Source organism: Gobio gobio, assembly GCF_949357685.1.
Source record: "Gobio gobio genome assembly, chromosome: 7".
NCBI classification, from domain to species: Eukaryota; Metazoa; Chordata; class Actinopteri; order Cypriniformes; family Gobionidae; genus Gobio; species Gobio gobio.
In genome coordinates, this window is record NC_137103.1 from 33,371,788 (window position 1) to 33,398,366 (window position 26,579).

Genomic DNA, 26,579 nt, shown 5'->3' on the forward strand with positions numbered 1-26,579 from the left:
TCTTCTGAGCCCAGTGTTCCCTATAGTCTTAAGACAGCTTAAAAAAAATAAAAACATATTCATTATGGTTAGATTTTGAATGCTCAGTGTCAATAGGAATTGTTTTAGAATTTTATATTAAGACTAATGACGTTTAAACTAAATATAGATACCTAAGGCTGAAAAATTATCATAGTTTTAATGGTCCAGGCTGAATTCATATGCAATTTTAACAAGGATGTTAGAAGAATACTGTTTTGACTGGCAAGCAATGTAATAAATTTAAGCTGACAGTCTATAAGCAACGATAATGCACAGAGCACTGTGCAAGTATATTTTCAGAAGTCTATAGTATATATATATATATATATATATATATATATATATAGCACACTGGAAAAAATTAAGAGACTACTATTACAGCAATGTGAAACTGATAGGGGGTGCATGCCAAGATGCAAGTAAGCTGTGATTGGAAATTAGGGTTATTCCACAAAATATTGATTTCTAAACTCTTCCTAAGTTAAAAAAATGTTTTTATTGTGTTGTTTAAAAACTAATGTAAACTTTTTACATTATTCAATGTCTGAAAACATGGCATCTTTTTTCATTATTTTGACCAGTTGTCATTTTCTGCTAATAAATGCTCTTGTCTAAATGACAATATTTTTAATTTGAAATTTGTAATAAACGTTCTCAGTAGTTTGTAGAATATATCTAAAATGTTCATATAAATAATAAATCCATTGAAACTGCTAATTTTGCAGTGGTCTCTTAATTTTGTCAAGCGCTGTATATGGAAAATTGAATATAAAGGGTAATTTAAATCAGACAGATTCCTAGATTACGTTATATCAGCTTCAAAAGTACACTGCCCTTCTGTATACACACAATAGACTATGTAATATATAAAAAATTATATATAAAATAAAAACAATCTTTTTTTAAAAAAGTTTTATTTACAGAGTCTGAAAGTTCAGAGGTATTTACATTGCTATTTATATTCCAACTGTAAACCAGAAATGAACGCTTCACTAGATTACAAATATGCAAAATGCAAATGAGTCTGTCATGAGGCGCACACAATGAAAACAACGCACTAGTGACATTTGAGGCCAGTGGAATGAAATTATGCAAACAAAAGATGACTCTAGGCATCTGGAATATGAAAAAACAAGCAAAATGGTAAAACATATCCAGCTGTATGAGGCTTTGCTGAAGAGAGGACCTGTGTAGGTTTGGTACTCTTCAAGGCATTATATGTTGCCGTCTGGATCTTCACAATCACAGAGACAAGATATACTGTTGCAGAAAACACACACTTTCCTTTCAGGCTGTTCAGGTGGACAAACTCAAGTTACTGTGGACATATCTCACAAACACACACACACTCAGTCTGAGTCACTGCTGCTGCTTGAGGAATCTGTTGACATGGCCTCAACATCATCTTCATTTTCTTTGTTATGACCAGGTGGCTCCAGGCCAAAATCGTTGCCATGGTGAGGAGGCAGAATCCCCATGGAAACTTCAGTGGACTGCCAAGGATACTGTGGGGTTAGTACATCTAAAAGCCAAAGGAGAAATACTCATTAGCAAAAATAATATAATATTTTTTGCATGTTAAAGACAACCAAGAAAGACAAGAACATGGACAGATGAATCAAACATCTGAACAGAAGAGTAAACGTGCCTGGTAACCTCCCAGCAGCCAATGCGTCTCCAGGAAGGTGTCCGTTCACTCCATTGGTGGACATGTTGCTGATGTTACCCAACATTCCACTGCGCATCTCCAGATCGGTGGGGTACGGCCTGCGGGGGTCACCTACACACACATCATATGAGCTTACACATAGAATCGGACATAAGCCAATCAAATCACTGGAAAAATGTTCAGAGTAAATTAAGTCAGATAGGAAAGACAGGAATGGAAGAACATGATGCAGAAGGAAGTAAGCCGTTTACCTGGAACCCAGTTCAGAGGAGCACACACAGCATTACTGGCACTGATCCTGTGGGCGTACTTGATGATCTCCTCTGAAGAGATACTCCCTAGTCAAAACAAACCGAAGAAACAATGAGAAAATGTGACTTAAAACTAAAACAATAAATATCTGCTACTGTGGTATATAAAGCAAATATCAAGTAAAACAAAAAACTTGCATCCCAACCTTATGACTTAATTCTACTGATAACTACTAGAATATAAGCCATATTTTTTATCATCTGAAACATGCTCTTACTTGTATTCTAAAGCAACTTATATAACGCAATTAATGTCAAGCACACAAAATGCGCAAAGCACTCACATTTGGATTTTTGCTGAATAAGAGGTACATGGGCAATCATTTATTTGTACAGCGCATTTCCTTAACGTCACCAGTTTTAATTCCGCTTTAAATAAATCTGCCGTTTATAATAAATATTGCTTAAAATGAATGCCACTATAATTTATGTTGTTTTATTCTGATATGTTTCATTCCTGTTCACATTTAAAGGATTTGTTGTGGAGTGAGGGGAACTAATGCTGCCTTCACGTGCTATCGGAATTATCGTAAATACGAGTTTCCTAGGTAAAAATTGCACATGAACGCCCTCTGATGTCGTGTTTACCACTGGGAAGTTCGAAAATAATTTTGATACCCCAATTCCCGAGATGGGCGTGTCATAAGCTTTAAACATGGTGGCGGGGAGAACTAGACTGCTGTGGCAGGTGTGGTTTTATTTATTTATTTTTTTCCAAAACAGCTAGGTCGTCTTGTCTTGACATTAATGTAGTACATATTTACATGTAAGAGTAATCATATGAAGCGTATTGTATGTTTGGTACACAGCGAAAATAGCCTGCATTTGACTGAAATTATAGAATCAGCAGAAAGTGGACTAACTGGAATGTTTATATGGTTGTCAGTGCATGGGAGACTACATATGATGTTGGTTTTAACAAGATTATCCCAATAAATAGGCAAGAATAACCTGGTGTCCACCATGATTCCTGTTCACTCCAACAACAAAGCACTTGAATGCAACAAGCTCGTAATCACGACTTCTAAAGTGGGAATTAGGAAACTTCCAATAGCACGTGAAGGCAGCATAAAAATACATGTATTTCCAAGCGTAGGTTCGGGAGGAGCATAAACAACATTCTGTGCTGTCAATCATAATTATTACGAGCGAATATAAGCAGCAGTCACTGCGCCATCCCAGCGACAATTCTTCCGGCATCCCACCTCGTCCCTATCTCCTTCTCTATTTCTCTTATTCTTCCGCTGCGCAGTACTGTTATAGGGGCAGTGTTTCCCATACATTGATTGATTTGTGGCGGCCCACCACAATATCAGCATTGACCGCCACAAATAGATTTCAGTGCCTCCCATTCATTAACTAGACTGTGGCAGGCCGAAAATATATTTAAACTTCTCATAATAACATAAAAGGTCTTTAATGTTGTGTTTTGCACCATTGCGGTCAAACAAACTAAAATTGAAAGTGCGAAAGACTGTCTGTTTGTGCTTTGTTCAATTTGCACACTTAATATGGGTCAGAGCTCTTAATTTTGAACTCTCAAAGTGCACCAGATTGATGAATTTAATTTTTAAAATGTACAAAGTTTTCTTACAGGGGATGGGGGGGGGGGGCATACACCTCACAGTTTCACAAAATCCTGTGGGAAACACTGAGGGGGTTTAACTCAGAGCTCGAGCCGAACCTCAGGTCCGAGCCTCCTTCAAGGACAGCAAACCAAGTTTGTTTACCATTAAGGCAAACTCGTGAAATGTTTATGTTTGTAAACAAAGTTGTGTTTTATTATTACTGAGTGTAATAAAATGTGACTTCTACACCGATGCGAATTATCTTAGTTTTTTTTCTCAACAATGCAATTTTGACCCAGTGCGACTTATTTTGTGTAACACAACAATACCTTTTCTGGCCTTTTCAATAGACTTCAGTTTCTCTTTGGCTTGATAGACAGCAGTGGCCTGATGATGAATGAAAAACATAATTATTTCCAGTTTAACGAATGTGTCAAACACATTTTATATAAAAAGATTGGGTGGGTTGCACTTTATTTTAAAGGGATAGTTCACCCAAAAACGAAAATTTGATGTTTTTCTGCTTACCCCTAAGGCATCCAAGATGTAGGCGTCTTCGTTTTTTCAGTAGAACAAAAATGAAGATTTTTAACTCCAACCGTTGCTGTGTGTCACTCATACAATGCTTGTCAATGGAGACTAATTCTATTAGAGTAAAAAAAAACATGGACAGACAACTTCAAATGAAACTCAGTGGCTCGTGACGACACATCGATGTCTTAAGACACGAAACGATAGGTTTCTGAGAGAAACCGAACGGTATTTATGCAAATATATATCACCTCATATCAGACGAACGCTTCAGCTCTGCAGACTGCCATCACTTCCCGTGTGTAAGGTCAAAATTCTGGCCGGGTCATAGATATATACATAGATACCTCATTCGAGCGATCCACGCCATGATCCACGCAGGCACTAATGAGGTATCTATGTATATATCTATGACCCGGCCAGAATTTTGACCTTACACACGGGAAGTGATGGCAGTCTGCAGAGCTGAAGCGTTCGTCTGATATGAGGTGATATATTTGCATAAATACCGTTCGGTTTCTCTCAGAAACCTATCGTTTCGTGTCTTAAGACATCGATGTGTCGTCACGAGCCACTGGGTTTAATTTGAAGTTGTCTGTCCATGTTTTTTTTACTCTAATAGAATTAGTCTCCATTGACAAGCATTGTATGAGTGACACACAGCAACGGTTGGAGTTAAAAATCTTAATTTGTGTTCTACTGAAGAAACGAAGATACCTACATCTTGGATGCCTTAGGGGTAAGCAGAAAAACATCAAATTTTCGTTTTTGGGTGAACTATCCCTTTAAGGTGTCTTACTTTGTCACAGTGTAAATACAAAAACAAGTACTGAGTAATATTAATAAACAACATGTACTTAATATAGGTTTGGTTTAGGGTTAGTTTCTTGAAAAGCAGAAAGCAGTGGTAAGTGCAGGAAATTGCAAACAGTCATAAAAAAGAAATCATAAAAAATATAAATTTCTTAATAATAATGTAATGCAAAGCATACATTATTTTTAATGTTGCAAAATTCATAAAGTTATAAATTATTTAGGTTTGCATAGTGCTGAAACAATTGAATGTCACTGAAAAGAAATGTGCATTGACTCATGTCAGTCACCAGTATATGCTCAGCCTCTTTAAGTTGTTTCTGGAGCTGCTGGATATCGCTGTCTCTCTTCTCGACTTCCTTCTCCAGCGTCTGCATCTCCTGGTGAACTCTGCCCTGCTCCATCGCCGTCTGCATCAGCTCCTGGAACTCTTTATCTCTCTGCACCAACAGCTCCAGAATCTGCTCACAGAAACATCAGCATACAGTCACTGCATGCACTTCACCGCCATCTAATAGTCAAGCAAGCATTTATAGTCGTTCATAATTTTAATACTGACTCCAATTAAATAGCTAATGCAAAATATTTTAGCGAATGTAATTTCAGTTACTTGTATGTAATTGCATAACTTTTCAGGATAACTTTACTTTGTCCCTGATTTTTTTCTTTTTTTCAACAGTGTTGTCGCTGATTAAGTTTGTCTGAGTGTGTGTGTACAGGTATATGTGGTTTATGAGGATAATAACACTTCCTGTGTCCACGTAAACCAAATGACTTAAAAAACATACTAAACTGTTTTTGTGATGGGTAGGTTTAGGGGTAGGGGTAGGGTTAGTGTAGAGGGACCATTACGTCTATGGAGAATCCTCAAAAACCACATATTCAAGAATGTGTGTGTGTGTGTGTGTGTGTGTGTGTGTGCGCGCGCGTGTGCGTGTAAACAGTGTCTCTCACCTGTGTGTCCTCTCCAGGCTGGGGCAGTTTCTGTGCCCTGGACAGAGCTAGCATCTCTATAAGCTCTCTGCAACAGAAACAAGAAAATAAAAGAACGAAAGAAGAGCTGTGAATGAACAGTAGTAGTGTAGAGACTATGACTTTATTCATTCAATTATTAACTAATACAGCAACTGTTAGCAGAAAACACAGGAAATCTCATGAATTGACAGACAAGCATTTTATCATTCAACTTTGTACTAGCTAAAAACACACGCCATTCATTCTTCATCTAAATGTGCAAAATATATGAAGACAAACCTGGATAAAACTTCTATATCATCCAAAGTGGATAAAAGCTTTTCTTTCGTGGGCTTCTCTGCCGCCGCCATGACTGTTTCTCCTCACTTGCGCATGCGTGAGAAATGAAACGCAAACGCATGTGTCGGACAGTGACGCCTGTTGGCAGAAGGACCAAAATGTACAGTCGTCGTCAATAAAATATTATCTGTAGAGTTCACATAAACAGTTCTTGTAAAAGGGCGGCGGATGGCGTAGTTATTTGGTACTTACATTTTACATTTGGTTACGTTTCTCAGCGCTGGTGAAGATTAGCCAACCACATTCGTTTTTGATTGCGATAAGAATTTTAAGAATATTTACATATTATTATTATTATTATTATTATTATTATGAATAATAATAATTATTATTCAGTTGTATGTATCATATATTGGTTCTCAATCTTTTTTATTTACAGAATATTTGTATTTATGATCACTTACATTTTGAAAAATTCCAAGCTTTTTTTGCTGTCTTATTTGAAATAATTTTAAGTCATCTTGAGGCCCCCTTAGAAGTGTGCTGAGGTCTTCAGTGGGTCTCTGACCCCTGGATGAGAAGGTTTGGTGAATCAGTAGGCAATTCCATGCAAACTATTCCAGTTGTTGCTGTTGTTGTTACTACAACTACTGCCTTATTTATTCCACATTTACAATTAACTAAAAGTACTAGTAATCTTATAGTAATCAATTTTGTCTTGTTTCCAGGTGTTGTGGTTGATTTTCTAATAGCTGTCACTAGAGGCAGCGAGAGCCTGTTGTGATCTGTCACGTGCGTCACACAACAAACATTGCTGCTGATCAGGAAACTAAACGCTTTCATTTCTGTCTCACATCTCTCTCGCTCTCACGGACATAACTACAGAGAATTTTCAGTATGGTTAAAGTTTCTTTTAACCAGGCTCTTGCCCTAAAGGATCCAAAGAAGGAATGTCTCATTACAGATGTACAGGTAGGCTGTAGTTATTAACAAATCTTGTTCACTTCTATTGAATTGCGTTACCGCATTTTAGGAATATTACGTTACCTCCAAATATTAGCCTTTGTCTTAATTCATTATTTTAATCGAAGTTATGTGTGCACGTTGTTCTTTTATTATATTGCGAGAAGAATAGAGAGTAACGATATTTCAAATGCAGAAGTAAGTGTGTGTTTCTTTGTTCAAGTTTTTTCAACAGACTTTGATCAGTTCTGTGGAAGTGTTATAAAATGGCTGACGGCCCAAAGCTTGTCAAAGACGGGTAATCACACACACATAGCCTACCCTGGCAAAAAAAAAAAACTGCAGTAGTATTAAATAATGATATGAAATATTTATTTTTATACATATTCTTCGAATAATATTAATGTTAAATTTTAACTTTTGGGAAAGTAATTACACAAGCTCTCTCACTACCACTTTTTGGTTGTTATTTCTGTATGCTGATAGAAAACCCCAAAGTCTTCTTCATCTCTTCATTGTTTATTTTAAAACTTGAGAAATACTTTTGACACATAAAACGTGCCCTTTCAAAGAAACAGGAAGGAAAGTCAGGTACAGGAGGTTATTTGAAGTTGTCTGTGCGTGTGTGTGTAGTGTAAGGGCCAAATATATAAAAATGACCTCTCAAATACAAACAATTTCAAATCAATTTATTTGGACTAGCCACAAAAGTAAAATGACCCAATCAAGGATGGACTATATGAGCCAGTGCGCCATGGCCTCTGACGGCCAGGGGTCATCAAATTGAGAAAACTTCACAAAAGGTCACTTTACAAATGTTACAAATGTAAAATTGAGATGGATAAACAGTAGGTGTGTTTCATTTGACCATAGGTGCCCTGTGAAGTGGACTTCACATGGTATTCTGCCATCACGAGTGAACATGTTCAGTTCGAGAGCACTGTGAACAATATAACATCTATAGATGTTATTAACAGGAAGTGGAGAGGGAAATGTACCCATGGTTAACATGACTAGAGATCTTTATCACTTAGTTTAGTGCTTTCAAATATGACAATGAATGTATTTCAATTAAATTAATAATAACTTAATATTTATAATAACCATGAATGTGATGAAGATACACTTGTATATGCAATTGAGGGTGAGTAAATGATGACAGAATTTTCATTTTTGGGTGAACTATCCCTTTAAAGGTTCTTCATAGAATCGTCAATGCCAATAAAGAACCTTTATTTTTGTCATCATAGCTCAAAGTTTTCAAATATATGCAATTCTCAAGTGTCGTATTCAGATGAAGGGTTCAGTCCATAATTTGATCTTTATTTCTTGTATTTGCAATTAGAGAGAGAATGAAAGAATATGTGTTTTGTTTTGATTTAATTAATCTAATTTAATAATCATCTTCAAATGTCTCTGTGGGGGGTAGACCAAGACTTTTTTCAAGCAGTAAACATTGTCGAATTTCTCCGAATGGGATTATTCCATAGTTTCACAGCACACATTAGAAATGCCTTACACTCACTACCAGGAGACTTTTCAAGGGTTGTTAAAGACAGACGTGTTGAGGCATGTTTGATGAGTGCACTCTCAAACATGTTTTTGATAGTCTATTGCATAAGGAGTCAGAGCGGCAAGCCAATAATACAAGAAGAAGAACCCAAAGTTCTATACAAGCATGCAATATAGAACAATTTGATCTGATTTCACTGTAGAATAATGCCTGAAGCCAAAGTTTCTAGACGCTTTTAAAAGACTCAGTCACAACTCTAAATCCTGGTCAAGGGCAAGGCCATCCAAAATCCGCCTCCATGTACTCAATAAAGGTTCTGTGCAGTTACGTCAGTGAGAGAATATTCAAAAAGTCTAAAAACAGTTTTTTTGCTTTTCCTCGAAGATATTGAATGAGGATAAACTATTTGGATTAAATGTGTAGGACACAATGAAACAATTCATTGGCGCAGTATCTCACTTCTCTGCATTATACATGTTGCCTGTGTCTCTCTTTTCTTGTTTTGATAGTCACTTGAATTCCCCTTCTGCTCTTCAAATAGAAACTACTTTTTAAACTTTCTCTTTTGATTCGTGTGAGTGAGCTTCTGTCTGCAGTTATTGTTTGAGTGAGGAAGCTGAACCTAGATTAAATGTTGCTGATTATAGCTCTTCGTGACTTTGCAGAAGTTGACACGTTTTAACACATTTTGACTTGAAACCAGAACGAGAAACAGAGAGATTGTCACTTCTTTTTTTTTTGTTTTTCTCATAACTGTTATTAGTCATCATTCTGTGTAAATTGGCTCTACATAGACTTTTTTTTTTTAGTGTATCTCAAGGCGGATTATATCTTCTGTCTGGACTGAAGGTTTAGGGTACAGATCAGGCTGGGGAAGGTCAGGCCCTGTTTTGACTTGTTGCCTTTACAGTACATGGTGCTTAAAAACAGGGATTCTTTTAAACAAGGAAATGAACCTCCATCAAAAAATATTCATTTATTCATATTTTGTCCTTTTCTTTGAAAATCACTCTTTGTAACAAACCACTTTAATCCTCGTGTTGACCTGTTTTTGTGGTTTAAGCCTTGTTTATTTTGCTCACCAAGACGGCATTTATTTGATCGAAAATACAGTAAAACGGAAACGTTGATTATTAATACAACTTTTCTATTTTAATATATTTGATGTCGAAGCTGAATTTTCAGCAGCTGTTACTCCAGTCTTCAGTGTCACATGATCCATCAGAAATCATTCTAATATGCTGAATTGTGTTAAAAACAAATCAAAAATGTCTTGGTGGTTGATATTTTTGTGAAAACCGTGATACATTTTTTCAGGATTCTTTAATGAATAGAAAGTTCCAAAGAACAGCATTTATTCTAAATATAAATCGGGCGGGCTTTAGCATATATCATTACTATGCTGCGAAGCTGGGGTCTCTCAAGAGAAGCCAGGTTATCCTGGTATATTTTTCTGTCGATATGAAATTTTTTTTTTTTTTAGCAATATAGCCGGTGAATTGATGTATATTAGGATGTTATGATGAACTACATGCCTTTTTCTACTGACGTTATAAATTCTTCAAAGCGTTTCTAAAGATGCTGATTTTTAGAAGGCAGATTGAGATGGCAAACGGGAACATGGTTTGTTTAACATTAGCAGCATTATTAAGCGTTATGTGTCTGACGTTGTAGAGAGCGTTACATAAAACGCATTGCCATTCTGATACATTGACTTGTATACAAGCCTATATCATTTTCTCTTCCACTTCTTCTTCTGAATCAGTTTCTGGTTCAAACATATATTGCTGAATTAAACCAGTTTATCCACTAGTAAATTTGACCCGATCAAGTGGATCTCTGAGCTGGTGCGAGTGAGTTGAGGCGGGGATAATTTGCATATTCATGGGTCCGTGTATACTAAATGAAGAAAGAGTGTAGAGTTACATTCTATTTTAAGGCACAAAGACATTTTTTTTTACAGGAAAAAACGTTTAAATATGTCATCTTGGTGATCAAAGATGAGTTTTAAGGGATAAAACAGGGATTTTAAGTATTAACTTGTAAATGTAATAATGTAACCATCATTTCTCTGTGTGATTTGTCCTGTAGGATCCTGAATCAGCAGTGTTGGTGCGTCAGCAGTCTAAGGTGTGGTGCTGGTGCTTCTGTCTGGGATTGGCTCTCGTGATCTCTGGCGTAGTGGTGGGAGGAGCCTACCTGTATAGGTTCTATGTGTTCGAGGTAAGATAATTGATGTAACCATATTGATATCAAAAACAAAACATAATATCCTGTCATCTTGCGTCACTATCTTCATTTTTTTAATTAGTTTCAATATTTATGTCACAATCAGTCTAAGCCTGTTTCTTGAAGCAATTCTCAACCATTAATAAAAGTATGCAAGATACAACCCAGACTACACAGCAACGAGAATAAGCATGTTCGTGCAACGATGCAAGCCGCCTATTTTGTATTACATAATGGCAACGTCTAAGAAACAAGTCACTAATATAGACACAGGAAAATACGTTTCTACATAAAGTGATCACATCGTGAGAGAAAGTTTTCTTCCAAAACGAGGCAGAATGCTTCAGACAGCAGGACATTTATAGATCTGTTCCTGTTAGTTCATTCTGTATCAAGCTTTGCAGTTTTTCCCTAAGAAACTTGATAATGTGAGCTTTTACGAAGACGATGAGGTGGAGCTCATAAAAGTACCAGTGCCTGAGTTCAGAGACAGCGGTCCAGCTGGCATCCGCCAAGACTACACCATGGTGCAAAAATACACACACACACACACACACACACACACACACAGTGTTCAGCCATAACCACACTTATCATCAGTGGTGTTAACTTCGTCGTTCATTTAGTCCTGTATCAAATGTACTTTTTTAGGCAACCTTATCCTGTTTTTGTTTAGTCAATTAAACGCCTGGGAATTTTAGTCTAGTTTCAGTCAATGGAAACTTAGACACACATTCATGACACTGCATAATGCTTCATTTGATAATCACAATTAATTTGCATCAAATTATAATCGCAATGATTGTTGTCATTTGAGAAATGTATTTTTGTTACATTTTATCAGACTTTTTGCACTTTCAACCTCAAGCACAAACTCGTAATGGTTTTGAGTACAAAATCTGTATGGTTTATTTGACCTAATTTAGTTCCCTGATTTTTATCATATAAATGAACACACTCTCTAAATCAGGAAAACGGTTAAACCAGAAAATCTTTCGAAATCTAAAACAGTGTCGAGTCATTTCTAAATGTTCCAAAAAACATTCGCAAACAGCATCGCAAAGTTGTGTGGTTTGAATGACAGCTCTCGACCTGTGGTTAGAAGCAGAGTTTCTATGATGTGGACTTTTCCTTATCTTGAGCAAAATAAGCAAGCTGACATTCAGTACAATCTATATCTACATACTAAATACATACAAATGTAATTTACGTATTTAAAACACCGTTTTTGAAGAGTGCGCGTGTGCGTACATGCTGTAGTATGTAAGAACGAGTCTATGATTGAATCTAGAAATCAAGCAGAATAATTGAGAAAAATAAGAACTAGATCTCAGATCTCATGTCCGCAATTTATAGCAAAAAAATCTGGCATTAATTCAAACTCAAAAGGATTAATTAAAATAAGTTATTACTCCATCACCTGCGTGACATCATTAACCAACGTGGTTGAATGGCAAATTTGCGACAATACAATTTCAGGAAACAGTCGTGACTAGCTTGTTGATTTCTTCAATGAAGCTACGAGTTACGCCGATTTAAACTCTTCACATCTGGCGACTGCAAGTATGAACGCTCGTAGAGGCTTGTTAAAAATATCGAGATTTTGGTATGGTTTTTATTTTTTTACTTCATTTTACTCTCATCTCTTTTCATCAATGATATTGCTTGCTGTTAGTAACATTGATCATTTAAAAGGGACCTATTATGCAAAATTCACTTGTATAAGGTATTTGAACCACTGATCTATATAAATGACTGGATTCCTCATGACGTCATAAAAACTGAAGCCGTCGCGCCGCCATGTTGGTATTCCCTAGTCAGCTCACGCATTCTATTGAATGAATAGGACATTAAATGATTTTACGGAGAAAACATTGCCTAAGGAGACACCGTTTTTATATCTTTTATATTTTTTTAAGTCTCCCTGTACATTCTTACAACACAAACGTCCTGAGCAGGAAAATGGTTATTCTTTTATAGTCTTCTTTTATAGAATTTCCCCAGCTGATTAAAAAGTTACGTTCATATTCATTACAGTAGTGAACATCAGCTCTGCTGGCGGACGAGACACTTCAGCGTAGGTATTACAACTGTCAAAGCGCGCATTTTGAAATCGGAATAAAGATTTATGCCTTGTAACCTGAAATTGCGTTTATGGATTTATGTTGTGCTGTAGTATTGTTTTTATTCATACAGTAGGCACTGCAAATGTTTCAACAATGATTTCGTTAACAGCATGCATTTTGAAGCAGTTAATTATTTAAATGATGATTAAATAAATATGTAATTCAACATGGCATACAAAACACTTATATGAAATACTTATAATTATATATATATATAACACCTGGAATTTATGGAAACTCATATGGAAACTGTTAACGGCACAAATTTGCGCTGTCTTTATGAGTCTGAAATAGACGTTGCTCAATCAGGAAATAAAATAAACAAATCATAACGCTGACTACTTTATTTCCGTGTTGATGCATGGCAAACTTTGAATTGTAATACAATATAGTGCAATATAGAGGCTTGATAAGCTATTGAAATCAATTTCTGCAGCTAAACACAGATATACTTTTATAATGAATATTTCCCATACATAAAGAAATATGTTTGTGTTAGTTCAGTCACGTTTCCTGTGTCGGCAGTGTGCAGTAGCCACAACCACATTAATGATTTCAATATATGACTCATCCTCTCCGAAAAGACCACAAACATTACAGATAACATCCGAAGTAACTATTAATTTACATAGATATATCGTAAAGCTAATCCTGTGAGACTGAGGCGCTGCACATCGTGTGATATTAGGTCAATGATGCCCTCTGCTGGTAGGGAATAGTAAGATGGCCGCTTGAGCACTTCCGCTGGCTTCACTGCCTGATGGCAGTTTAGAACGCGATGAGCAATCCAGTGGTTTGAACACAGATGTCTGTCCACAGTGTGTGTAAACAACCAGCCTATAAAGCTAAAAATCCATCCACCCACATTTTTTATAATCCCCTTAAATCATAAACGGTCTCTCTAAATGAGCGGTTCCAGATTTCCCCTACTGCTCTTACGAAAGAGTAGGAGGAAGCCCGGCCCATGACTGGTGACAATCTGCCTATCAGCATTGATACCACCCTGAGTGAGAAGCAGCAGTCCGCCATTTCTGTTTCCTCGCTGTAGAAGCAGGAGATAAACAATGTAAAACATTACAAATGTTCTGTTATTGGATGTACCAACAAACATAAGTGTCTCCATAGACTCCCTTGAGCCGCTGAGGACACCGTGGTTGAATTTAATTTATAAAGAAAATGTGCCGAAGAAAGTGTCATATATTTGCGCAAATCATTTTAATCCGGACTTCTTCACAAACGAGGGTAAACTGGCGTTGTTTCTGAAACATTTTTAGATTACCATGACGGTACATGTTCGTCGATGAGTTGAATCAACTTAACGCAGTAACTACATACATTTATCCAATTGCGTTCTAAAAGTTGTAACTTCTTCCCGAGACTCTTCACCAGTACTCCGCTACTGACAATTCCTGACATTTTGTCTGCGTGAGATTCTCCAGTTTTGTTGGGGGCAGGGAGCAGCAGCTCATTTGCACACAAAAACAGCGTGTATTTGCTCACACCAAAATAGGGGCAAATTTGACAAGCTGTAAGAAATAATCTGTGGGGTATTTTGAGTTGAAACTTCAAACACGTTCTGTGGACACCAAAATCTTGTAATAAATCTTGTGAAAAGGGGCATAGGTCGCTTTTAATGATGTTGGTCTCATCTCATCATCATTTCAGCTTCTTCATAAAAAAGGTTGTTGACAAACATTTGTCATTATAGTCTTCGTTAATGAAAGAACACTATCAGTCCCTCCAGGATTTTGCGATCTTGTGATTGCAAGAATTAATCCAAATTCAACCAGTCACCATTCATTTTGGCAGGGAAGAGCATACCAAAGCATTTTTTGAAATGTGTTCATGTATTTCTAACCCTACAGGAGAAGGTGTTTAACTCTGGGATGAATTATGGCTCGGATGAAGAGGAGCAGGGGGGATTGATGCTGAGGATCGAAGAGAGTGTGTGCTTTTATGACGACGATGAGGTGGAGCTCATCAAAGTACCAGTGCCTCAGTTCAGAGACAGCGATCCAGCTATAATCCTGCATGACTTCAGAATGGTGCAAAAATACACACATACACACAGTGTTCAGCCATAACCACCACTGACCACACATATCATCAGTCCATCCAAGATTTAGCTAATTAATGCAAATTCAACCAATCACCACTATATTTGTGGCAACTTGCATTTTTGTAGTATTTTCACTATTTTTCTGAAAGAAAAAAAAGCTAAACTGAAGGGGGAAAAACAATATTAGCTAACTCATAAATCATGTGTTCAACTGTCCTGCCACTGTATTCGTATCCATCATAAAGTGGGGATTGGACTGGTTTTCTGAAATGTTCAATGTCTGAGATTTTCATTTGCAAAAAGAATATATTTTATGTGAAAGAATTATATGTTATATTATCCCCAGACAAAAGTTTAAGACTTTTTTTTTTTTTTAAAGGAAATTACTGTTTAATCAGCAAGGATGAACTAAATCACTTTCTCTATTCTATTCATCAATCCAGGGAAGCAAATGTATCAATAAAAATATGTTTCTTGAGCAGCAAATCAGCATATTAGAATGATTTCTGAAGGATCATGTGACACTGAAGACTGGAGTAATGATGCTGAAAATTCAGCTTTGCCATCACATGAATAAAATATTTTCAAATATATTCAATACAAAAAAAAACTAATTATAAATGATTTTACTGTATTTTGATCAAATAAATGCACAAAAAAATCTTACAGACCCCAAACCTTTTAACATTGGTGTAATTGTACTCTTATAAATACTACTTGCATAAATACATAATGATTATTGATGGGTTTTCAATGCTAAACCACACAAATATCACCAGTTTTTGAAAATAAAAATCAGAGTATTTACATAATTGAGATATTTAGATTATTGGACAATCAATATGGACTTTTCAGTGACCAGTTGTTATATTTTTATATATATATATTATTATATATTATAATTTTGGCCCTCCTCAATCTTGAACGTTTGTTTACATCTTCTAAATACTAATATAATGTTGTCAGTCTTAAATGCATCTCTCTGGTTCCATGTGAATAAACCTGTATGTGTTTCTGTGCTTTCAGAGGCTGACTGCTTATCTTGACCTGAATCTGAACAAATGCTACATCATCGCCCTGAACACCTCTGTCGTCATGCTACCAAGATATTTCCAAGAGTTCCTGGTCAACATCGAGGTAAACCAGACGACGAAGTGGTTCTAACTTGTGTTTGCATGAATGTGGTTTTTTTTTTCTCCTCACACAAATGCAGTTCAGATGTTAAGCCTGGGACACACCAAGCCATTTTGAGCGTCAGTCGGCTTAGTTTTTTCGGTGTGTTCCGCACTGTTGGCTCTAGTCGGATGCCGACTCGGTGATGAAAGTCAGCACAGACAGAAGGCTGTTCTAATTTTACATAATCTTACCTAAGCATTCCAATGTGCGAATATTTTGAAAGAAAAGTGATCAGCAATGATTGATGTTCAAAATGATAACCAAGCGCTGCTTTGTTGACGGTTTCCATATCTGCAGTCCTAGTTTCGGTTTCCCTGTTTGAATGATTAAATTTGATACCTGCTGATATATCACCAGTTATCCTTTTTTGTGTATTCAAGGGCAGATTTTTGGCCGAGATGCAGCCGACAATACAGGCAGCTTTTGTCGCTGCTAGTTCTTTGAAGTCGGCTTGGTGTGTCCCGAGCTTTAGGTTTATGTTCTCATTGTTTTTTTGCAGAAAAAAATGTACCTTCCCCAGTCGTACCTGGTGCGTGAAGAGATGATGGTGACGGAGGAGCTGGACAGCACCAGTGATCTGGGCTATTATATCAATGACCTGTGCGGTGCCAAAGACACGTACAGACTGCAGCGCAGAGACACCATACTGGGTAAGTGTACACCAACAAAGGCTGTGTTTACAGTAAACAGTGGTCATGTCTTTCCATAAACTTCTCAAGTTTTAAGCACAAATAGAGAAAAATACTGTATTTCCTCTCATTGTGTTCACTGTATAAACAAGTACATTTGAAGTGTGCTGGCCTGCCACAAACCGAATACATGCAAGATCCGGTGTTTGAGGTTTTAAATCATAGCTGTTGCACACTTGCAAACTTCTAAAAGCTGAATATTCTTCACTGCAGGTATGCAGAAGCGCGAGGCTCTGAACTGCCACAAGATCCTCCATTTTGAAAACACGTTTGTTGTGGAGACTATGATCTGCGAGCCATGAGGAACAAGAATTACACATGGGAGTCTCTGACACAGTGGCAGATCTTTAACACTTTCTTTAATTCCGTGAAAAGCTTTCTTTTGTAGCGGTTTTGCTTTTTCAGCTTTTCATATGCCTTTTTTTAACAACTAAAATGTGAAATTGTCTTTTCTGCACAAAGAGATGAGTTATTTTTGTGTCTTATGCTATTATATGAATATTAGATTGAATAAAGTCAGAATGTGAACAAGAAGAAAAAGTTAGTGACAAAAGCGATTTTAGCCTATATAGAAATCTGATCAGCTTTTAGATAGCAAGAAATGTAATAACTGATAATTTAATAAAGTTTGCGGATTTGTTTTTTTTACATTTTCAACGTCTATTGTAGCTAACCTTGACACTGTTTAAAGGTTTCAGTAAATTAAGAGTATAATCAGGATCACACTGTTGCTTGAGCCTAGTCCCAGACTAAAATGCATATTTGAGCTGTTTTAACTGGCATATATCTTCAGTGCCATTGTTTTGTCTCAAGATGCGAACCAGCAATATTTTTTCTAAAGCATGTTAATTAAAACTTCTTAAATACCCTCATTAAACCAAGGCCTAATCCTGGCTTAATCTAAACTCACAACTTCGAGGCAAAACTGTAAATATTTAGTTTTAAATGGGATAAATAATTAACCATAAATACAGAAGACTTTCAGTCAAATATATGAATATGCTATAATTACCACAAATGTTCCAATCAGAAATTATTTTTTGTTCTTTGCTGATTTGTATACAAGCTGTCTTTAAATAAGATCCTAAACTTTACACTTTTCTGTCTCAAGTATAAACTCATGAACTCCATCTAAGGAACAATAAATAGAAAAATCTTACAAAATGTTTGTCATGTTTATTTTGTTGAGTGTGTCAATATACACTACTGTTAAAAAATGATTGGGGGGGTAATAAATTAATATTTTTTTTCAGTAAACATGTATTAAATTGATCAAAAGTGTATGTAAAGACATATAAAATGTTACAAAAGAGATCTATTTAACTTTTTTTTTGGTTTGATTTCAATTTCAGTTCATTAAATAATCCTGAAAGAAGTTTCTATGTCATGTGATACTGAAGACTGGAGTAATATGGCTGCTAAAAATTTGGCTTTGCATCACACCAAATGCGTTACATATTAAAATATATTAAAATAGATAACGGCTATTTCGTTTTTGCTGCATTTTTGATCATATAAATGCAGCCTTTGTGACAACCGAGACTTCTTTCAAAAACTTTTTTTTTAATGGGTTAATATTCTTCAAAGTCTGGTCCTGGCTCCTCAGACAATAATTTATCCGGTAATAGACATTGTATATGGTCATTAGTTGAAGGTATTGTTAAAATATTTAATACTATCCCAGCTTAAGCAATTTGTAGGTTCATTCCCCTGAAATGTGAATACTTTGTGTGGCGTGTATCAGCATCAACATTGAGAGAATGTAATTTTAGTCACATGGCATATACATCTCTCAGGTGATTGGTTCTTCTGTGCCCATGAGTAAGGATGGCGGAAAGCAGGTCACATACTTCTGAGGGACCAGCGAGCCGAACAACTGCCAAACTAAATAACTACTTGCCCTGGGTTTTAAGGCTGGAAGAGCTCATACGCTCCCTCTGGTGGTGAAAGCAAATTCTTTCATTAAATGAATGGACTTTCAATGAATACAATTAAATGAAGACGGCCTGAAGACTCGCATGCCTCTCACTAAACATTGTAAGAACATGCAACAAAACATTCATGTCCGAGACATCTCAACTGAAAACTAGTGTACTTATTTTCAAGGAAACTAAAGCAAGTACAACTTGCTTTAGCCAAACACTGGCAGCTGTCGCTTATTTCATTAAAAAGGCTGTTTGAAAAGGGGGAATTTATTTGAAGATACTGGACTGAGGATGTAGAAATTCCAGCATTCATAAACAAGATGGCTGACAATGTTTATGACCTGTAGACTTTGAGTTTACTTCCAAGACAAAATCTGTCTAAGCCCCGAACAGCTCCCTTCAGACTGGTTAACCTGCAACAGCTAAAGACAAAAAATGAGCGTTCGGCTGACTCAGTCAGAGGAGCAGAAACTATAAGCCAGATTGAAGGTCTTCTGCTGGATTTCTCAGGGAACTTCATTGAAATACCTTCTGATGGAGGTTCATCGGCCTCCAGAATTAACATGCTATTCTTGGTGAGACAAGAAAGAGGCACAAAATAATAAAAAAAAATAAACCAGTGAAATACGGTCAACATCTCAAGAGGGAAGATCAACACTTGTAAAATGGCACATTTCTTCATCCGTGAAACAAAATTCTTTCCTCTAAAGAAAAAAGGCACAAAAGCATGGTATACTAGCTATGTCTGCATTTTGTGGTCACAACATCGGATTTATTTGTACGAGATACAAAAATGTAAACATTGCAAAATAAATAGTTAAAACAAGTGACACAGGACCTATATTCATGCTCATGATCCCAACATGAACTGATGCACTTGTCTTGCTTGCATTTTCAAGTGCAAAAGCATGATGACCAAAAAAAATATATAATAATAATAATCTAGGATTCAAGTAACAGAAATGACAGACTAATGATACAAATATACTATTTTACAAGGTAGTGATAATTCCCAATTTTACAAAATGTACACTTATAATATTGACAAATTTCTCTTAATATTTTGATATGCTGCTTTTGGGTATAAGTCTGTGCAGAAGCGCACAGACCTCAGCACTGAAGTCTTTGTGTTTCTGATGGGCTATGTGACCTCCATGGCGACTGTGGTCTCTGATAATCCGTTGAGAGCCAGCCTCTCTGGTTCGTGATTCTCCCTGCAATATCAATACAAATATACAATTTAACATTTTCAATTTAGAGATATATACTGCTAGTTTGGAAGGTAAACATTGTCAAAATTCATTGATTGTGAACTGCCCTGAAAGTGCGAGCCTGTAGAAAGTGCAACAGTGCTGCGTTTTGACTTTAAAACAAGCAGCACTCACAAATTATCATCATCTTTTGAAGTTTCCTTGTAACATTAAGCCATATCGAGATTCCTGTTTTTCTGTCCCCATATTTAAGACCTCTTGAAATGATTAGACTTTTCTTATACCGTTTAAGATATTTAAGTCCTGTTCTGGCCTTAAATTTGATACAACTGAATTTAAGACAATAGACCAACGGCCAAGGTCAGGATTTTCGTTAAATGATGCATTCAATTTCTAAATGTTTTTTTTTGTTTTGTTTTTACCAAACCCTACAGTATACCCTCAAAACACTTGGAATATAACAACACGTTTCACATGGGACTATTCTGTGATACTTTTGCATCTTTTTTTAAGCTTGCTACTGGTCGCTATTCACTGCCATTATATGGATGAGCGGGGCGTTTTTTTTTTTTTAAATCACTCAGGAACGACATGAGGGAGAGTAATGACAGAATTTACATTTTTGGGTGAAATAACCCTTTAAGTAACCGGAGTAATGTCTGAAAATACAGCACTGTCATCACAGGAATAAATTTAAATGTTAAAACAGAAAATAATATAATTAAAAAATAATAATAGTTCACAATATTACTCTTCTTACTGTATTTTTTATTAAATAAATGCAGGCTCTGTGAATATGAGACTTCTATAGAAGACAATACAAATTCTACAGACCCCATACTTATGAAACTGACACTATACACCCCCCCTCCCCCCAAAAAAAAGTAAAAAAAGAAAAATGATTAAATGCTGTGTCAGGTTTCAGACCTGGCAATGTCGATGGCACTAGTGGGGGTGACTTTGGGTACCCGGTCCAGACTGCTAGCAACGCTGGCCAGCTTTAAGGCTGAGGGTGAAGGGGCACATAGACGTGCACTGTGGTGCGTGTGGGCAGGAGACACAGCGCTCACGGTGCTCAGGTGCCCGTGGCCGTGAGGCAGAGACTGAGGGACGGTCAGTTGAAGGCCAGATGTATTCGTCATCCGTACTAAAGAGCCTGACTCACCACCACCACTGGCAGAGCGGTTCAATTTGGCTTGTCTAAAACTTCCTGCAGGAGACAAAAATAAAGAGTCATTTAAATAATCGATCATGCTCACTTTTCTTTCAATTAACCACACAACAAAGAGGTCGATATTGTAATATAAATGACCAAATAAAATTTTGCTATGATTCCCTCATAAAGCAGTTGATAGTTTTAAAATACTTGGATTAAAAATGTCCAAAAAACAATTAATTTCAATGCCTTTAAACGTGCTTGAGCTGCACGTGCCTGAATTGGAAAGGACGCCATTGACACTCGCAATCTGGGGCCTGTTTTCATTGTTGGGAGTGTTGACCACAGCAGAGGCAGCGAAGTGTGCACTAGCCGAGTCCAGAGTCTTAGACATGCACTCAGATGAGGCCGTGTTCTGTAGAAGAAATTATCATTTTGTATTTCTTAAATAAATAAACATATTACAGAACAGAATAGGAGTGAGGTTTAGCCCCATAATGCCTGAGATTGTGCGGATATACTCACAGGCAGGTGCGTGTGGGGTTCTGGTGCGGTCGAGTTCTGCTGGAGCTCTTGCTGCTGTAACTGTTTGTGCATCTGAGCCAGCTGCTGCTGATGGGACTGAAACTGCTCTTCTGTGAACCCAACTGCACAAGCAAGAACATGGGGGTAAAATATGATGTTCTAAAGGGGCTTTAAACCAGCAATTTCAATTTCCACCACTAGGTGCCAGTAAAGGAAAGAAATTAACACTTTTAATCCGTAAGGATGCACCAAATTGTCAAGACGTTTATAATGTTGCAAAAGATTACTATCTAAAATACATGCGGTTCTTTTGACCTTTCTATTTTAAAGTATCCTGAAAAAAAGCATATTTCTACAAAACTATTAAGCAGCACAACGGTTTTCAACAATGATAAGAAATGATACTTGAGAATCAAACAGACATGTGATCAGCTAAAGACAAAAAAAATACTAAACATTTATGGTTGCCTTAATTTCTTTGCTTTCAACATTAAACTATTGAGCTTTTATTTTGACCTCAGGGTGACCCTAACGCTTCTCTTGTTGACAACAGATTTATAAATTATTGTCATTGAATTTGAAGATGGTTGGTGCACGTTGCAATTAATATAAGCGACTCAAACACAGCACTTATAAAGTAGCATTTACTGGGAATCGAAACTGAAAATGAACAGTGCTATGCTTTGGATTTACTCTGAAAAAAATAAAAAAAATAAAATCACATCCCTGATTAAATCAGCATCTCTCTGCTTTTACATAACATTTTAAAAGATTAAGCAGTAATAATATTTAACATTATTACTGATTTTACTGTACTTATGATCAAATGCAGCCGTGGTGAGCATAAGGGGTTTCAAAAGCATGAATAAATCTTACCGACCCCAAACTTTTAAATGGTAAATGTACACTGCACTCAGCCCTTCAACATAAAAAGATACACAATGTTGCTCATTTAATGACAAAGTGCTTCAAGCACAGCTCACCTCAAGTAAACACTGAGTAAATAGGGCTCCTCACCTTATATTTGTTTTATAGATTACATCTTAACATGTAAGTGTAACTCAAAAACAACTGGCATACTTCAAAGGGCTAGTATTGATCATGAAATTCTGCCTTACTGAATAAGCCACAGTGGTACTGTGCACCTGAGCTGGCGTATCACTATGCCTTTTGTCTAAATATTCATTACCAGGTAAGCTATTTTTATAAATACATTTGACAGGATAAGACACAATTTAATGTTACCCTTTTTCCACCAAGGCAGTGCTGGTTCGGAGCCAGAGCCTAGTTTCAGATCGGTTCTTTGGTTTTCGACACCCAAAGCACCAGCTCTGAACCAGGAAAAGTGGTTCCTAAGTAGCACCAAAACATTGCTGGTCTACAAGTAAGAACCGCTTGCGTCAGGGGCTGGGGGCGGGGTTACCGTGATCAACAAGACGAACACAAACTTGTGACCGCCATTTTTTAAACAGCAGCTAATCGAGCTAATAGCTGCTCGATTGTAAACTCTGTCTATACAAATCACCGCAAGCTGCACGAATGCATTGGATTTGTTGTGTTTTGATGCTGATGTAGGATCGCAAAGCCATATGCATCAATAGTAACGCACCATTCGCCATTTTGATGGAAGGCTTGTACGAGATGCACCTGCGCTGTGCAGACCGATCGCCGTATGACATCGAAGTACAACGAGAGCATACGACTTCTTATCAAAATACCGCACAAGCGATTCAAAAGCATATCATAAGCTGATCGGTCTGTGCAGCGCCGATGCATCTCGAACAAGCCTGGTGGTTTTGTGTTTCCCGCTGCCTCGCTTGCATTGCTGAGAAAGATGAGACGTATACAGTGACGTAAGACCTGGCTCTGTGGTGGCTCTCTAGCCCGTACAAAGGCAAACCGGTTCTTAGAAGGCTAGTCAGTCAAACCAACTCCGAACCGGCACTAGCACTAGCTCTAGCTCTGAACTAGCACCAGGTTCATGCTGGTGGAAAAGGGGCATGTGTGTGCCTAAATGGTGCCAGTATAAGTTTATGAAAGTAATGTAGCTGAATTATGAGCAGCAAAAAAAATCTTAAATGTGCTCCGCATATGGACTGCAGTCGGCTAATTGGCAACCACTGAGAGCCATTTAACTCTGCTGAGTTTTGCATAGAGTGCCATTTTAAATCAGACAGTGCAGCAATTTCATCAAAATCAATCGGCAAGCCACATTAAAAATGATTGACAGGCTGAATTTGTTGAAAAACCCTAGAGTAAACTGATAGATAGCCGGGCAAAATGGAGATCGCTTGTCATGCAGGTGAACGATATTCAGTTGATTGTTCTTCTGAATCCTGTTCAGCTCAGACGCCTCACCTGACACACTGTTAGGGAGAGGCGTCCCTCCCCCTTTTTCCACCTGCGGAGTCCCTTTCTTGTCCTCACTCCTTGAGTTGTCCTGTAGCGGCCGAGGGCGGAAAAACTTCCACCTGCAGGTCTGGATGTCATTCAGAAGCTGAGTCAGTGAGCGCTCAGGAGTTGATTTGGAGATGTTAGAGTTTGTGTTTGCGTGGACGGGGAGGTCAGGCACACTAGAGCCAGCGGAGGGATAAAACATGTCAGGGTCCAAGTGCCTGAGGGCACGGTCCAGTTCCGACGAGGAGCGATCCAAAACAACCCTGAAGGAATACAACATAGCACTTTAAGATATTTGGTACAATCTGTGACCGTCAGCACTGATCATTAGGGAGTAGCCTCATCAAGTTTTCAACAAATAGCAGGGTCATAAATTCAAACCACACCATCTATAGAGTGACTCATACTGAAGTACAAGAAACTAATCTTATAAAAGATAAAAAGGGTAAACTGTAAATAGTGACACACCTGCCACCTCTGCCCACCCTCCTGTGTGCCACTGTGATGCAGCGTTTCGGCACAGAGAGGGCGGTGAGACAATTCCGCTGCCATAGCCGGTCCTGATCCGACTGCTGCCAGTGAGGAGAGCAGCTCTGATCCACCAGTGGCTGAGGACACAACACACAAGGAAATGACTAATGTACCACAGAGCCAAATAATATGCTGCTCTGCCACTAATAAAGCAAGTATAGCATACTCTATGGCAGGAGGTTTTAGTCACATATATTCACCCGAAATAAAGCAAAGCAGCAGTGTTGGCCATGAGCTTTAATTTAAATGTCAAGACAAAAAACACTGCCAGTGTCAGCACCTGTACACCCTCCCAGTGGGAAAGTTCATTTTTGAAAATCATTTTTTTTTAGCTGCGGTTTCAATGAACACACAATATGTTCTCTCACCATTCCTGTTCGCTAACACACTAGTCTTGCAGCTGTCAGAGCAGAGAGCTGCTGCTCTCTGTGTTTTTCCATACATACATACATATATATATATTACATGTGTCTCTCTCCCTCATCTACTGATCTGATCGACCAAAACAACAGGTGTAAACAGGACCTAGACGGCCTCAGCAAAGACAAAACAAGCCTCAAAATACATTAAAACAAAAAAAAATCCAAATATATTTACAAATTTTATTATTTTAGTTAATTTATAAAAACATTTGTGCTAGTGCAGCTGCAATACTGGTGTCCATGGATTAAAATAAGTTTTTTAAGCAAAACTACGACTAGAGGGGCTTCAAATATTTTTGTGGCCAATGGGGCCCTTAAAGGGATAGTACACCCTCAAAATGAAAATAAAGCCATCTTTTACTCACCCTGCTGTTGTTCTAATGCCCGATGTCCTTCTATCTTTTTTCGGAACTCAAAAGCAAAAATTAAAAAAATTGTTCTGCACGCTAGGGATGCCACTATTCAGTCGGAGCCGGTTGAAAATTGATACAAATGTGTGTAGACATGTGCCGGTGTACGGTAATACGATATACCGCAATAATGAACATGCACAATATTATTATTCAAAATACCGTGAATAATTAAAAAAGCCCCACGCGCGGCGTCAAGGGCGATTGCCATGGAGATCACAAGCTGCATCAGTGTTTTCACAGCGAAAGATATAAAGGCCTGTTCACACCGGGACGATTTCCGCGCGCGTTTATCGCCGACATTTAACACCTCGTGACTAAACAAAGGGCGCCAATGTGAGTGTGCACACAGACGCGCAAAACGTCAGGTGTAAAAGGGTCATAAAAAAAAAATGCCTCGGTTCGTTTTTTTATTTTGCGCGGCGCGTTAAAAACTGGCCGACCAATGAGATCAGCGCTTTTGTTCACGTGCCTGGAGCTGCTGAAGTGACAGTAAAACACAACTTGGTGGCGCTCAAGCACAAAACGGTCTTGCCGAGCACACATTAATACGACGAAGTAGTAGTAAGTAGACAAAGAAGAAGATGAGCTGCTAATGCTGCTTGCCAGTTAGCAAAAAGTGTGTGAATGGTTTTGGCCATATACATAATATGTCTATGGTTTTGGCAAGCACGTAAATACTGTCTCTTCTTCTTCTGTGTGACAAGCGAGTGTCAGAAGCGTTAAGTGCCGCAGCACCACCTTGTGAACCGGGAGCGCTATCTACTGAATGTGCACGTTCCCTCAGCGCATCGCCAGTGAAAATGGCTTGGGTGTAAACACTTAAGACGTGCCGAAAAACGTCACGAAAAACGCTGGCGATAAGCACGTGCGATATTCGTCCCGGTTTGTACAGGCCTTAAGGCTGTTTTCTGCCGTAGTAAATTAATTCCAAGCCCTTCCTCATCAAGAGAACGACCAGAGCGAGGATGTTCCACAGACTGGAGGAGAAATCTGTGCTGTTGCAGAACCAGGTGTTGTAATTATTTTACTACCCCTTTCTCGTGTACATTAATTTTTTCTTCAATAATGAATCGATTA

The 26,579-nt window shown here is 37.6% G+C and overlaps 3 protein-coding genes across 5 annotated transcripts in view; 1 reads left to right on the top strand and 2 right to left on the bottom strand.

Moving 5' to 3' along the window:
• Positions 1–925: 925 nt before the first annotated feature.
• med4 (mediator complex subunit 4) lies at positions 926–6,496 on the bottom strand. Its single transcript, XM_079821725.1, has 8 exons — positions 6,420–6,496; positions 6,168–6,305; positions 5,868–5,934; positions 5,204–5,374; positions 3,899–3,956; positions 1,942–2,028; positions 1,670–1,801; positions 926–1,543 (listed from the first exon to the last, which is right to left on the bottom strand). The coding sequence occupies exons 2-8, from the start codon at positions 6,236–6,238 to the stop codon at positions 1,371–1,373; spliced, it is 759 nt and encodes a 252-aa protein (XP_079677851.1). The 5' UTR covers positions 6,239–6,305; positions 6,420–6,496; the 3' UTR covers positions 926–1,370.
• Positions 6,366–18,401, top strand: itm2bb (integral membrane protein 2Bb). Of its 2 annotated transcripts, XM_079821726.1 has the most exons (7): positions 6,366–6,411; positions 6,896–7,139; positions 10,735–10,866; positions 14,864–15,043; positions 16,084–16,194; positions 16,733–16,883; positions 17,136–18,401. In XM_079821726.1, exons 2-7 carry the CDS (start codon positions 7,065–7,067, stop codon positions 17,222–17,224), a joined length of 738 nt encoding a protein of 245 aa, XP_079677852.1. In that variant the 5' UTR covers positions 6,366–6,411; positions 6,896–7,064; the 3' UTR covers positions 17,225–18,401. The 2 variants fall into 2 exon arrangements, with proteins under 2 accessions (XP_079677852.1, XP_079677853.1); XM_079821727.1 differs by lacking the exon at positions 6,366–6,411 and having other exon boundaries at positions 6,702–7,139.
• epc2 (enhancer of polycomb homolog 2) overlaps positions 18,081–26,579 on the bottom strand; it is a 48,968-nt gene continuing 40,469 nt past the window's right edge. Inside the window, exons 9-14 of one of the 2 annotated variants that reach the window (XM_079821724.1) lie at positions 24,605–24,744; positions 24,098–24,399; positions 21,740–21,861; positions 21,491–21,629; positions 20,986–21,268; positions 18,081–20,061 (exon numbers count right to left, since the gene is read on the bottom strand). In XM_079821724.1, the coding sequence (XP_079677850.1) occupies positions 19,989–20,061; positions 20,986–21,268; positions 21,491–21,629; positions 21,740–21,861; positions 24,098–24,399; positions 24,605–24,744 (1,059 nt within the window). In that variant the 3' untranslated portion in view covers positions 18,081–19,988. Of the gene's footprint in view, positions 20,062–20,985; positions 21,269–21,463; positions 21,630–21,739; positions 21,862–24,097; positions 24,400–24,604; positions 24,745–26,579 lie in introns of both variants that reach the window. The other variant, XM_079821723.1, reaches the window with a different exon arrangement.